Below are 13842 nucleotides of genomic sequence, written 5' to 3'. Positions count from 1 at the left end.
CAAAAATATGTATAGCGCCTTAATAAACGACGCTATACTTGCTCGTCTTTTCAAATTCAAGTATAACGCCCTTTAAAGGGCGTTATACATATTTTGGTTACCATTTCTTTTTCCACACATTTCGATCGTTTGAGTCCAAAAGAACCATATTTTGGTTCCGGACTCGTTGGAATTGCAACTGGTTCAGTTATGGGGGCCATGGTTAGGTCCTAAACTGGCAAAAAATTCTTGGCCATGGTTCCTGGAGAAGTTCTCTTAGCTTCACTTATGCTCGCGTAGGCTTATTCCGCATTTATTTCGGTATTTATTTTAAACTATGTTTCAAATTATCATTGTTATCATTGTTAAAACTGGCTTAATCGTTGTTAGTAATTAGCTTAGACTAGGTGCCACCACGATACTTGCAGTGGGTTTCTGGGTCGTGACATTAGTGAAATATCTTTTTAACCCTTTAAAATATAGAGTTCACGTTGGACAACATAGTAATCTGAGTGTTTCATTAATATTTAGAAATAGTCATTTAATTAATTTTATTAATATTTAAAAATAGTCGTTTAATTAATTTTTGACATCTGGCTAATTCTCTCACACGTTCTTTTTTTTTTGTTGCTTTTTTGTTAGGATTCTTTATTATTTGGTAAAATTGAAGGACTAATTTTCCATAAAAAAATATATTTGGTGAAAGACGAGCTGTTTTGACTTCTTTTTGTTAAGTATTTTTATTATTTGGTAAATTCTTCTTTGTCTATTTGAACTATACACATATTTATTTTATATAAATCCTTTCCAGTTTTATACACCCAAATACTTCTATAAAAGAAGCTATAATTTCACAGTTTAATCGTCAAACTTCGTATGTTCTAGCAGCACCGTTCCGGGTTCTTTTTCTCTAAGCAAAAACTATTCGTATTAGTTGTTTTATTTTGTATGCACGTATTTGTATTAGTACTTAAATTTTGCATTCACGTATATTGTTAGAACCTTGATTATAATATCAAAACAATTTATATTATACCTCGTGTTTAATTTATTTGCCATGTTTGTAGGCATATGTTTCAAGATTAATGCATTATAACTAGGGGTGTTCATGGTTCGGTTTGGGTCGGTTTTTCCCTAAAAAGAAACCAAACCAAGTACGTCGTTTTTTCAAATATTGGAACCAAACCAAACCAATTAAGTCAGTTTTTTATCGATTCGATTTTTGTCGGATTTTGCCGGTTTTTCGGTTATTTATCGGTTTTTTTCTTGAATATGAGACATACACTACCAAACGCATATTCCGACTAGGGGTGTCAATGGATATTTAAAAACCGACTAAACCGACCGAACTGTACCACACCGATTTTTAGGTTCTTTTAAAAAAACCGTAGGTTTTATATAAATCTATAACCATACCTATAATTAGGGTAGGTTTTTATTTTACAAAAATAAACCGAAAAAATACCGAACCGTACCGAATAAATTTTACATGTGAAAAATATATTTATATAGTAAGTTTAAAAATAATAAAGCATTAAATTTTTCTTTGGACCTTGAAATTATGAAAACAGTTATAAGTCAACGAGTAATTTAGCTCAAAATATTAATTCATAAAACATGTATGCTACTTCTACTTAAACTAAGTTATTTTCAGCATCTTCATTAGCAAGACACAAAGTATTTTAGTGATTATGAGTAGCAAACTATAATGTATTGAATATGTTTCCTTTCATATAATCTAGATTTATCTTTTTTAATATTTAATCTTCTATAGACTTTGTTCTTGAGTCTCATCTTAGTTAATATCCTTCCACTCATGTGATTTATATTTTCTTTGTCTTTACTTGATTTCTTTTACGTTGCTGTAGAATAGTCGATGGATCTATACTCTGGCCATCTTTTATATTTTTTTTTAATTCATCATCCTTTAAACAATAAAAATATCGAGATAGTTTTGCTTAAGTCCTATAAAAGAACTATGTTATTGTATTCTAGTTCTACTAGTGACTTTTATATGACATTTAAAAAAATACCGAAAATTAACCGAACCGTACCGATACCGAAGAGAAACCGATATGATTGGGACGGTTTCGAAAAGTCTAATTTTAGTTATACATAATAGAATAACCAAAAAAATTGATATGGTACAAATTTTATAAAATAACCGGCCGAACCAAATCATTGACACCCCTAATTCCGGCGATTATATTTTTAACATAACACTACCAAATTATTTGCTCTTTGAGAAATCTATCATTTACCAAGATATATTGATGATAACTGAATCAAATAGTGATAAATAATTTAAGTACTCAATTAAAAAATATTTTTAACATGAAATAAATTCTTGTACTTAGCAATAGAAAACTACCAATCAAACTAGAATGTAAAGACAAAGAATTAGATTATTAAATAGCAAAGAACTAGACTAAAAATATAAATGACTAATATGTACCATAAAATTTTAGAAACTTTATATAAAATAATACATATATATAGGTGTAATAATAAATTTAAATAGCTACTTTTATATTCGATTTTATTTGGTTTTTTCGTTTATTTTTTGATTAAAACCAAAACCAAACCAAATTTGATCGGTTTTTAAAATTCAAAACCAAACCAAATCAAACCTAAAAAATATCAATTTTTTTGGTCAATTTGGTTCGATTTTTCAGAGTTTTTATGAACTAACCTAATTATAACTCATCATCTTGGAGTTCACGTACTTTCATTTTTGAGTTATATTAGAATGCTTCTTAGAATTTTTTATGAGTATGTTTAATTATAGTTTTGTAGATATAATAAAACGAACAATGGTACACTAGAGATTTTTTGGGTTTCTGCGAGTGTCCTAAATATTAGGAAACCAAAGTTGAAAAATACTACTCCTAGCTATGCCGATAGCCACACGCTAAAACTAAGACAAGATGCGATCTCTTTCGTGCTCTAACTCCAAAAGTTTTAATTTTAATTTATTTAATTACACTCTCAATTTATAACTCAAATATAATTTTTAATAATATTTATTCGATTTTAAAAATAATTTACTCATTAAAAATAATTTACTCATTAAAAATAATTTTTTGGAAGGGCTATACTATGTAATTTTCCCTTCTTTTTAAATGTATATGTATATTTCTAACCAAATAATGTACGCCCAAATTTGAACAGCCTGCGTGTATTACATTCAGGTGACCTAAAGCGACGCCGTCGCAGGAAACCTGTTAACTTCACAGAAAAAGAAGACTAGGAGCAACCAGGTGGGAGGGGGACAAAGATGGCGGGTCAACTGAAAAACCCTAAAAAACAGTTTCAGCTAAACCCCAACTGGGCTCAGCTCCGTGAAGTATATTCCCTTCCTCACTCCATTTTTTCACTTTCTCTTCCTAACGATCTTTACTTTGTATTTCTGATATCTATTATGCACTCTATTTCTCATTCTGCAGCAATTAAAGAGTAATGGCTTCAAAAAGCCTTCAGAAGCATCAGAAACAGAAACCCCTAATTCCATATTAGGTATAAACCAGTTTCCTTTTTTTTTTTTTAAGGTCTAAGCATTTGAAGTTTTCTCTGTTATGTTGCTTACTTTGGTTTGTTGTCTATAGGAAAGCGGAAAAACAGGTCCAGTGATGACTCTGGCGATGCTCGGCCTAATCCTCTTATTCCAACTTCATCAGATTCAAGGTGAGTTTAGAAAAAAGTATGCCCTTTTTGTTGCTTCCTTGTACGGTGTTTTTTTTTGGGGGGTGGGGGACTGGGGAAGGAGAGGGGGCCACTAGATTCATTATTTGTTTGGATACCTTTCATAAAAGATTACATTTTTAGCATATTTTATTGTTAGAGTAAATTATGGCTATAAAAAGCTAAGCTTCACACTTTCCTGTTCTATTTAAACCTCCTACAATTCAAGTGTGATCGAGTAAAATCTTTAATGTTCTGCAATTTAATCATTAGCTGCATAACAGTGTTACAGATGTGATAGCAATGGATTGTGAAATGGTTGGTGTAAGCTCTAACAAAAGTGCTCTTGGGCGAGTCACACTGGTATTCCTCAATCGTACCTTCTCATCTACGTTAAATACTTCTTCACTACATTTAGCAAATGGTTTTACTAGCAACTGTTTTTGGTTGCTTGATGCTAAGAATAATCTTTTGGTTAAATAGTTATAAGCATAGGCTGCACTAACATTTTCATAAATAAGCCGTTTATATCCAACTGATAAGTTCTCTTCTAGCTGATCCTTCCTCTTTTGAGTCAAGGACGGAGCTGCCCTTGTCCAAGGGGGGTCAATTGACACCCCTTCGCAAAATTACACTGCATAGATAGGTCAAAAAATATATTTTTATGCATATATACTATATGTTGAACCTCTTCGACTTTTGTGTGTGTTTAATTCTTTCTTTTTTTGACTCCGCTCAATGAAAATCCTAACTTCACTGATATGCATATCATTCTTCTTATGGATATGTGAAGTTTTAGTACAAGAATTTTTGATGTTGCTATGTTAAAGCTTCTAATTGTTTCCGTACAAAACAAAACTGACATGTTTTAATTGTCAGGGGTACATTCCATTAGTTGTTCTCGGTACAATATTGTTGTTTACGAAATGCCTCGTTGCTTTTTAATTAGATTTATGCATGCACAGTTAAATGCAAACCAGCTTATGTCAGGTCAACAAATGGGGAAATGTGATATATGACGAATTTGTCCGTCCAGTTGAACGTGTTGTTGACTTCCGCACCAACATAAGTGGGATTAGACCTCAGCACTTAAAAAAAGGTTGGTTTCATTTCTCTCCGCACATTAGAAAGGTTACCAACAGAAGGAGAAGTTTCTAGTCTGGTGTCTTGGAAGAATTATGACTACAGAAAAGTCAATCCTTGCTAAAGAAGCAAAAGACTGAATTTTTTGTACTATTTGCATCTGCTTGACACCATTAACGATATCACTTCATCAAAAAAAAAAAAAAAGTAGAGACAGAAAATTGAAAACCTTTCTTCTGTTATTATAAATTAGTATGTTAAGTTACAGCCGTCTGAGAAGCAGTGTAGAATTACTTTTGTACGTTAAGTTGCAGCCATTCTAGAAGCATTGTAGAATTTTCTCAATTCTATTCATCTGATTTGATCCTTAAAATTTTCCCACGTGGAGTCAGAATGGAGATTTAGCTTCTTTTAAAAATGCAGATTCCCATCCCAATGCTCATAGATCATCACCATATTCTAGAGTTGAAGATCGTCTTGCTTGAAACTACTTTCAGAGCTGCAAACATCAGACAGCTCCCCGGTCTCCTCCTGAAACCTATAATATCCCCCTTTCCTTAACAACTGGATATTTGTACTAAGGTAGCATCACATTTAGTCGTTTACGAGCTCTTTTTTCTAATAATGTACTCTTATATGATTTCTGCCCTAGTACAATCACCTCATTATCCATAGTTTCCTGTAGTAGTGTTACTTTCGTGGGAAAATAATTTCAAACCACACAAATTTGACTCGAAAGGTTATTGTTAATATTGAGTTTTTTTCCCATTCTTAATACATTTAAGGACCGTTTGATTCCTGGGATTAGGATTCTAATTCCGGAATAAAATTTATGATTATGTTTATCCTTTATTTGGTTAAAGATTATGTCTATCCAGTATTTTGTTAATGATTATGTTTATCCAGTGTTTGGTTACCCTTATTAGCTAATACAAGTACCAATTTATACCAAAATCTTGGTATTATTTATCCCATTATGGACGTAGGATAATAATACCAGGATTAGCTTTACCTGGGTAAAGTTATCAAAATGACTATATTACCCTTCAGGAGCTCTTTTCATTGTCATCGTTGAACTATCTAAGGTTAAATTAAAATAAATTTATCCAGGTTTATCCAGCTTCAGACCCAACACATGTTTTGGATTGTACTCCAGATATTCCATTTCTAATTAATGAACCAAACAAAGCACTTACTAAATAATTCAGGGATAATCCTAATATTATAATAACTAGAAACCGTTGACAGTATTAGTCTCAAGGAAAACTTCTTGCGGATGTTTTCCTTGCCTTAGCTCAATTCAGTAACTCAAAAGCTCTTACGGTTACTTAAAAGAATCACTAAAGAAAACTAAACCATATGATGTAAAGATATTCGTGAAACTATGCCATTTCTCTTTTGATTAAAATAGAATAATGAATAACTTCACAATTCCGTTTAGAAACCCATCAACAAATTCAAGCATTCAAACAAGAACCAAATCCACGAATAACGATCAATACACCATGTCCGTCAAAAACCTAATAGGAAACTACTCCATAAATGAGGAGAAGCACATCGTAATTAAGAAATAAGAACTAAAAAACATTACAACTAACTTCTGAATTCAAATGCGCATTTTTAATTGATTGTTGATGAAAAATATATTTAATTCATGTGTCCTTGAGCTCTAGCCATCTTCTCAATCTTTAGTAGGTCAAAAGTTCCATTCAAAATTGTGTTTTCCATGTTTATACCGTGTAGAAACTACCTTGAACCAAAATACCTCTAATGAGCCGAAACTGACTTCATTGCCCGGGAGAATAGCCTGGCACGCCGCAAGGCACGAAGCATGGCGTGATGTGCTAGGAGGATAGTTTTTTATTTATTTATTTATTTTTGCATGTTTGGACTGATCAGGCTTGGCACCTCGCTAGGTGCAACGCGCCATGATAGGTCATTTCTAAGCTTTCAACATTTTTCTTCAATTTTTCTCATGCACACTTGGTTCTCGCCCCCCGAACTTGATCCCAGTTGAAATTCTTAGACTTTTACTCTGACTTCGAAGCTCCTTTAGCTCCAAATTAGTTCCTCTGCTCGGAATCAAGCCTACACAACCAAACACACATGATAAGTATATAGTACTCAGATTATAGGTCAAACACGATTAAAGCATAAGAAATAAAATGCGAAATGCAGCCAAAAACATATGTTTCTAGCCAACCTTCATCTAGCATCTCGTTTATGGTAGGAAATTCTAAGATGGTTTTGACTACCATAGGTGATGCGAGACATTGAAGGAAGCACGTTTAGTTAGGCATGTGATGTTGCTCCACTGGTACTTATGTGAGTCTTATAGAGAGAAATAAGAGAGCTTTTGGAGGTGTAGAGAATAATTTTGTAAATTTCAAAAATAACCTCTTATCCTTCTTTTTTGTGCCACTATGAAGTTCCTATATATACAAATCATATGTTTTATAGAATTTTGTACTTGTATACAAGTTTTTTTCTTTTTTAAATAATGGTGGTGTTTGGAACAGCTTTCGCCCAACTTGATATGGATGTTTTCCCCCTATCATTAATTCCTTTCGATAATAGTGGTGTCCGGACCACCTTGCATGCGCCTCAACTAAATTCATTGGCTTGGTACAAAATACTCTATGTTCTCTATTATATCTAATTCTAAATAAAAAGAAAACAATAGTAAAATATTTATAATTTGTTAAATTAAAGAAAGAAAGAATGAAGAAAAAGAAATAGCAAAAGTCAGGAGTGGTGGACAGAAGCGAGAAGAAAATGATGATAGGTTATGAAGAGGAAGAAAGAGGTAAAAGTGTAAATATAAAAATTCTTAACGGATTAACGGTTTATCCGATAAAGAAATTGAGTAATCCGCCTCCAAACCGTTAAGCCGTTAATTATAAATTTTCAATCTGTTCACCAACCATTACCCCGATAATCCGATACCAATAAGCCAATAAGTCAGTATTGCGGTTCGGTTAACGGTTACAGTTCGGTTTTGAACATCCCTACCACCGACAGCCTTGAAAAAAAAAATTCTTTCTCTTCTCCCGGTTCGTTGGAACCACTTTGGTCTTATCCTTAGGGAACAAATAGGCGTGCGCTTACTGATGTGATGATAATTCAAAAGCTTTTTTTTTTGCAAAAAAGAAGGGCCCTGTTCCTAGATCCCTTCCGCTCCTCTCATTTTGAGTCAGGATTTAAGAATGAGAGTCATCCTCGCTGCTCCACGTAGTCTCTATCAATGATCCTTACAAGCTAGAGTAGATTAAAGTTTCACTTATGTAGTGTCTCGTAATGTCATAATTAGTGTTTCCAACTTTGAAGAGAGATCAAAACATTGAGAAATCAAGCTTCCTTGTTTTGGCTTCCACTGGACTGATGAAGAATATCAGTCAATTGTATTGCGTTATTTGTGGATGGTAAGTGAATGTGTATTTTGTTGTAGTAATGGGTGCTAAGAGTGTGACAAGCTAATGGGTGGAACCTAAACTCAAAGGTGGATGTCCAGCTGTTTTATCTACTTGAGTTGAGTAAACTAGAAATGAATTAACAAATATGAAGCAAAATGCAACAATCGTTAAGAAAAGAGAAATAAGTAATTTTGGCGAATGAATTGTTTGATTATTCCCTCAAGTATTTTAGTTTCTAAACTATGTTTATAATTAATCTAAAGAAGGTAAGTATAAGATTCCTAATAAATATAGGGGTTTAACCATTTCCATATCTTCAAGGGGATAGGTTCTAGCAATATATACGATCCCATAGTATACGCATTCTTACCATTCCCTTTTAAGTTGTAGTGTACTTCTTGTATTCTTTTAATTTACCGCAAGTATACAATATTATGGAGTCACAAAGTGATGTTGTACGAATATACAACAACAACAACAAACCCAGTATAATCCCACATGTGGGGTCTGGGGAGGGTATTGTGTACGCAGGCCTTACCCATGTTGTAAGAATATATTCTAATTAATTATTCGATTTGAACAAACTTGTTGTACACCTAGATTCAATCTTTTGTCAAATAAAATGGCATTCTTATTTTTAGATGCTTTGTTCTTTCATGAAATTTTGGATTTGAATTTCTTAGAATAGAAACTCAAATTTTTGATTCTGATACCAGAAAAGAGAAAGAAGAGATGTTAGGATGAAGCGTTTGATTGTTCCCTCAAACATGTTTGAGTTTCGATAGTGTTTGCAAGTAATCTAAAAAGGGTAAATATAGGATTCCTACTCCTAATTACATGGATACCTGGGTTCTAAACCTTTCTATATTTTTAAGGTATAGATTCTTCCCATATTGCTTCTTCTATGGCTTCTACGTTACCGTGTTTTTTTTTCATTATTTTGGTACTTGTGCTTTATTTGAGCCGAGGGTCTATTGAAACAACCTCTCTATCCCATAGAGGATAAAGTCTGCGCACACACTACCCTCCCCAGACCCTACTTTGTGGGATTACACTGGGTATGTTGTTGTAGATTCTTCCCATCTTTATGATTCCCTAATGTTAACATCCTTAACTGGAATAATTAAAGAGGGTTATCTCTACTCACCAATATTGGCTTTAAAAAAGCAATAAATAATATAAAAAACGATAAAGGGAGAAGAGAGAAAATGAAAAGAATAGAGAGAGTTTAGGAGAATGAGACAGAATGATCTTTTCATGATGTATGTTCATTTGGTGTTATTCCAACCTTTCAAAATAAGTATAGGAGGATTTTATTGATACAATAATGGGTTCTGAACAAGTTATAACTCTTGAAAGTCTGTCGAAAAAAACTCTCAAATCAAAGAAAAGTTATAGCTCTTGAAATCTATGGAATTCTATCTCTAACTGGAAAAATTAGACTAGATAAAACCTTACATCCTGCTAAAACATAAGTTTATCTCCATTTTATTTCAACCTAAAAGAGACGTACTGTATAATAAAAAAATTAAAGAAAATAATATTGCAATCTTTGTTGAACAACATCACTAGTTTAATTGTTCAAACTTCAAAGTTGAATAGTCTGTTGGTTTATCCGTAATCTGAAAGGTTTATATTTTTGTTTTGTATTAATGGTTTTTAGCCGTCAGTTTGAACTAGTACTAGCTTGACTTTGATTTGGACAAGTATTTATGGACAGGGTAATTCCATTTTGGTGAACACCACTGTCTGCAAGTTATATGCTCAAAGCATATCAAAAATATTTTATTTGGTTTGTCTAAATAACGTGCACTTCTGATGTTATCTGCAGCGAAAGATTTTCGCATCGTTCAGAAGGAGGTAGCTGAACTAATAAAGGGACGGATTCTTGTCGGCCATGCTCTGAGAAATGATTTTAAGGTAACTGTGCACCTTCTGAGACTTTGCGTCTGGAGTACTTTCTATAACTTTTTGAGAATTTTTTCCTGTACAGGCCTTGTTATTAAACCATCCAAAGCAAGATATTCGTGATACTTCTGAGTTTCAACATTTTCTGAGGTAATTTTCACCCCGCCCCTGCCTCCCCACCAAAAAGAAATGCTTGGTTCCTTGCGGCTTTCAGCTATTAGCCTGTATTTTAGCTGCAATATGGTTCTGACATTGGATTGATAAAGTAGGGAAGGACGCAGTCGCGCGCTTCGGCACCTTGCCACTGAAGTCCTTGGAGTGGAGATTCAAAACGGAGAGCACTGCCCAGTTAGTTCTATGCTTTTAATGACTTTTTTATGCTCTTATACTTTATTTTCTTGTAGTTTTTCATCCTAACAAATGGAATCCTTACTGTATGTGCTTTAATGTACTGTAGTGTTTGAATCTGGTTTTACAGAATGAGTATCAAAATTTGAATTTTATAGCAGCTTGTCAGTTTATTATCCTAGGTCCATATCCGAATGATGTCTAACTTGTATCCATAATGTTGTGCAGATAGAAGATGCCCGTGCTGCTATGATGCTTTACCTAAAGCGCAGGAAGGAATGGGAAAAGAGCGCCAAGGACTTTGTAAGACTCAAGGAGAAACAGAAAAAGCGCAAACCAAAGAAAAAAACAGGCGTATTGAGAAGACCTGCATCTGAATAATGCTGAAAATTCTTCCTAATGAGATGATCACTCAAATTTATCTATTTGCTCGTTACATGCGTCAAATTACTGACTAGGGGGGAGCGAGAGACCTGACTAAAACATGGTAGAGGAATGTTGAAGGATGGGAGGTGCCCTCTCTCACTATTGTGGTCTGCCAAATTTTGTGCTCGCTGGACCTTATTTTAGTTTAAAGAATCACGATATGGATCCACCCAAGACTGGTTCTTCTAATGAAAGAAGGAAAATCGTCTCTTCTTTCGTGCTTTTTCACCGATGAACTGCCAGTCTTTTGTGCTAGATTCATATAGCCTAAGCTTCCATGTTAGCGCTTTGCTTACCTCTTGTAGAATTGAGCAGTCGTTTCATATGTACTATCTTTTCGTTTTGGAAAAGAACGGGACTTCATCAGAACTAAAAATTGGAAACCAGGGCAATTACGAAAAGAGTTGCTAGAATTCTAGTTTATACCAAGTCAAATTAGAACAATCTTTTTGAAATGACGGGAGTAATAAATATAGAAAGAGGCATTCTTTTTGAAACAAACAGGGGTGTTTGTGAAAAACCAAATCAAACCTGTAAAAAAACCGATCAAATTTAATTTGGTTATGGTTTTAAGCAATAAATAACCGGAAAAATCGACTATAGAAATACTTATTTAAAACTTATTACAACACAAATACCTGCACGTGCGTTCGCGCGCACACTCATATTAATTATTTTTTAGTTGGTTCTCTAATTATTAGCCTTTATATTAATCCAGTTCTTTGTCTTTAAATTCTTGTTTGATTGGTAATTTTATTTTGCTAAGTACGGGAATCTATTTCATGTTAAAAATAACTTATCTTTAATTGAGTACTCAAATTATCCATCACTATTTAATTTAATTATCATCAATATATCCTATCTTTGGTTTGTGATGTTATTTAGAATATAGCCGTTGAGCACGCCCAACTACGCTTACTAAAAGGACTAGCGGTCGTTATAAATATAATCCGATTTAACAGTTCGGAGTTGAATCCCACAGGGAATTAGCCTATTAACTACAACTATATGTCTTGTAAGAGTTCAACCAATTCATTTTCAGAAGTTGTAAATATCACTTTTTTGATGTTTTGATAACTAAGGCAAGTAGTAAAAATGCAGTAAAAATATCACAATTAAAACAAAGTGTTATAAACAAGATTGATAAAGCCTAGAGCTATGATTTTTTCAATTGTCGGAATCCTCCCCGCTATGTTTTCTATATTTTCGTCTAATTGTTCTCTATGGATTGTGAGTAGGGTTGTGCATAATATGATAAATACCGAATTATCGTATCAAAATTAAAAATTTTGGTATATGGTATTCGGTATTTTGGTATTTGGTATGGTATTTAGTTTAGGTTTTTAAAATAATTTGGTATTAAGTATGCTTTTTTGATATTTAAAAAAATAATACTAAATACCGATATCTTACCAAAATATATACTAAGTTACAAATTACATATATTATTAATTAAAATTCTAAGTTACACAATACTTTTCTTTGACATTCATCTTGAGGTTGGCAGTAAAGCCCATGCACTTCTTTAGAAAAATGGAGGAACAAGGTAGGATGTAGATTCTAATTCTTGCTCTCTAGGTTGTCAAGCAGTTTAGCATAATATTTCAATGGTTTTGGGGTGTTTCGTACTCCGTTACTCTTGTATTGTCATTGCATATGTTGGATTAGTCCTTGTTGTATTCTCTAATTTCAGTAATTAACTTTAAGCAAGTAACATGATATTTCCAATGATTAAATGTATTCCTTTATGTACCTTTTTTCTCTTAGTTGATACTTGATGATTTTGGACAAAGATTTTGTCAACAGTCAGGTGAGTTTAGAATGTTTACATTGAGTACTTTAATTAAAAATATTACAGTTTATGGCTCTATGTACTAGTTAATATTCAAGCCAAATAAACCGAAATTACCAAACCGAATAAACCAAAATCGGAAGGAGAAAAGCCGAACCATACCGAATGTAATTGGGTATGATATTGGTATAGCATTTTAAGAAATCGAATACCAAACCGAAATGACTAAATACCATACCGTACCGACCGGTGAACACTCCTAATTGTGAGCTCTTTGGTTATCCAAAATTCTCTTCGAAGCAAACCCGATAATATCTTACAGTATTCTTCCGAACTACCTAAGCTAACCTATTTTATTGCTCACGTCAATCACATCAAGGTTTTTTCCTAAACCCATCTTTAAATTCTCAGTATTAATTACTCACATATGTTAGGAGTGACATTGTTCAATAATTTTTTAATTATGTACTCTTTCCCAAGCAATACATAACAAATAGGCACAACTAATTGATGGACATTCAACCAACTAGAATATGCATTTAGTTGAACACAAAGAAAATCAAAGGCAACATTATATTCAAATATAACGGGAGTTCATCCTTGAAAAAGTTTAATCAACCTCTACAAAACTTGAAGAATTGAAAGAAGAATTCATGTGATCCGTTGCTTGCAATTGTTCTAGCCGTATTTCACTCTTCAAAACTTGTTTAACATTTAGAAAAACTAAGTTGCGAAGGTATTTATGTTCTAGGTTACAATTAGGGCCAAAATAACTAATTCCTAAGCTGACTAGGAGCCAAAACACCTCAGACCGTGGGCTTGGCGCGTCTCACCCATCTTTCTTCGCCCTGGAGCTCGCCTTGCACCGTGGGGCACGTCAAGTTTGGCGCTATAGGTCTCAAAAGGCGCCTTCTAAGGCGCCAACCAGAGCTCGCCTAGTGCCCTTTGGGGCGGGTGGTACTTTCGTAGACTTGTGTCGTGGTTCCTCTCGTACTCTACTTTGTTGTCTTTGATGTCTCTTTGTCTAATTTTCTTTCCTCTCATTCCCATATAAGTCTACACACAAAAATAACCCAATTAAATGCAAATATAGCACAAATCATTAATATTTACAAGTAAAGTATAGGGTAAATGATGATCTCAAATGTAACATATTAGCCTTGCATCAACAAATCATACTTAAACGTCACTCGTCCTCGATTCACCCAAAAA

General features: G+C 33.4%; 1 protein-coding gene across 2 annotated transcripts; it reads left to right on the top strand.

Moving 5' to 3' along the window:
* The first annotated feature begins 3149 nt into the window (after positions 1–3149).
* On the top strand, positions 3150–11239 carry LOC104092042 (uncharacterized). 2 transcript variants are annotated; one of them, XM_009597532.4, is made up of 9 exons: positions 3150–3325; positions 3426–3495; positions 3585–3663; positions 3945–4023; positions 4651–4759; positions 9988–10076; positions 10150–10214; positions 10334–10412; positions 10641–11239. In XM_009597532.4, the coding sequence occupies exons 1-9, from the start codon at positions 3257–3259 to the stop codon at positions 10791–10793; spliced, it is 792 nt and encodes a 263-aa protein (XP_009595827.1). In that variant the 5' UTR covers positions 3150–3256; the 3' UTR covers positions 10794–11239. The 2 variants fall into 2 exon arrangements, with proteins under 2 accessions (XP_009595827.1, XP_009595826.1); XM_009597531.4 differs by having other exon boundaries at positions 3151–3325; positions 10331–10412.
* The last annotated feature ends 2603 nt before the right edge of the window (positions 11240–13842 follow it).

This window comes from Nicotiana tomentosiformis, chromosome 6 (assembly GCF_000390325.3).
Source record: "Nicotiana tomentosiformis chromosome 6, ASM39032v3, whole genome shotgun sequence".
Taxonomy (NCBI): domain Eukaryota; kingdom Viridiplantae; phylum Streptophyta; class Magnoliopsida; order Solanales; family Solanaceae; genus Nicotiana; species Nicotiana tomentosiformis.
This window is presented reverse-complemented; position numbering and strand designations above follow the sequence as displayed.

What these genes read in the sequence shown, in the direction of transcription:
- LOC104092042 (XM_009597531.4), top strand. Translation starts at nt 3,257, where the DNA reads ATGGCGGGTCAACTGAAAAACCCTAAAAAACAGTTTCAGCTAAACCCC. An exon ending in CCAACTTCATCAGATTCAAG is followed by an intron (nt 3,664 to 3,944) that starts GTGAGTTTAGAA and finishes GCTGCATAACAG; the next exon opens with TGTTACAGATGTGATAGCAA. An exon ending in CTCTTGGGCGAGTCACACTG is followed by an intron (nt 4,024 to 4,650) that starts GTATTCCTCAAT and finishes AGCTTATGTCAG; the next exon opens with GTCAACAAATGGGGAAATGT.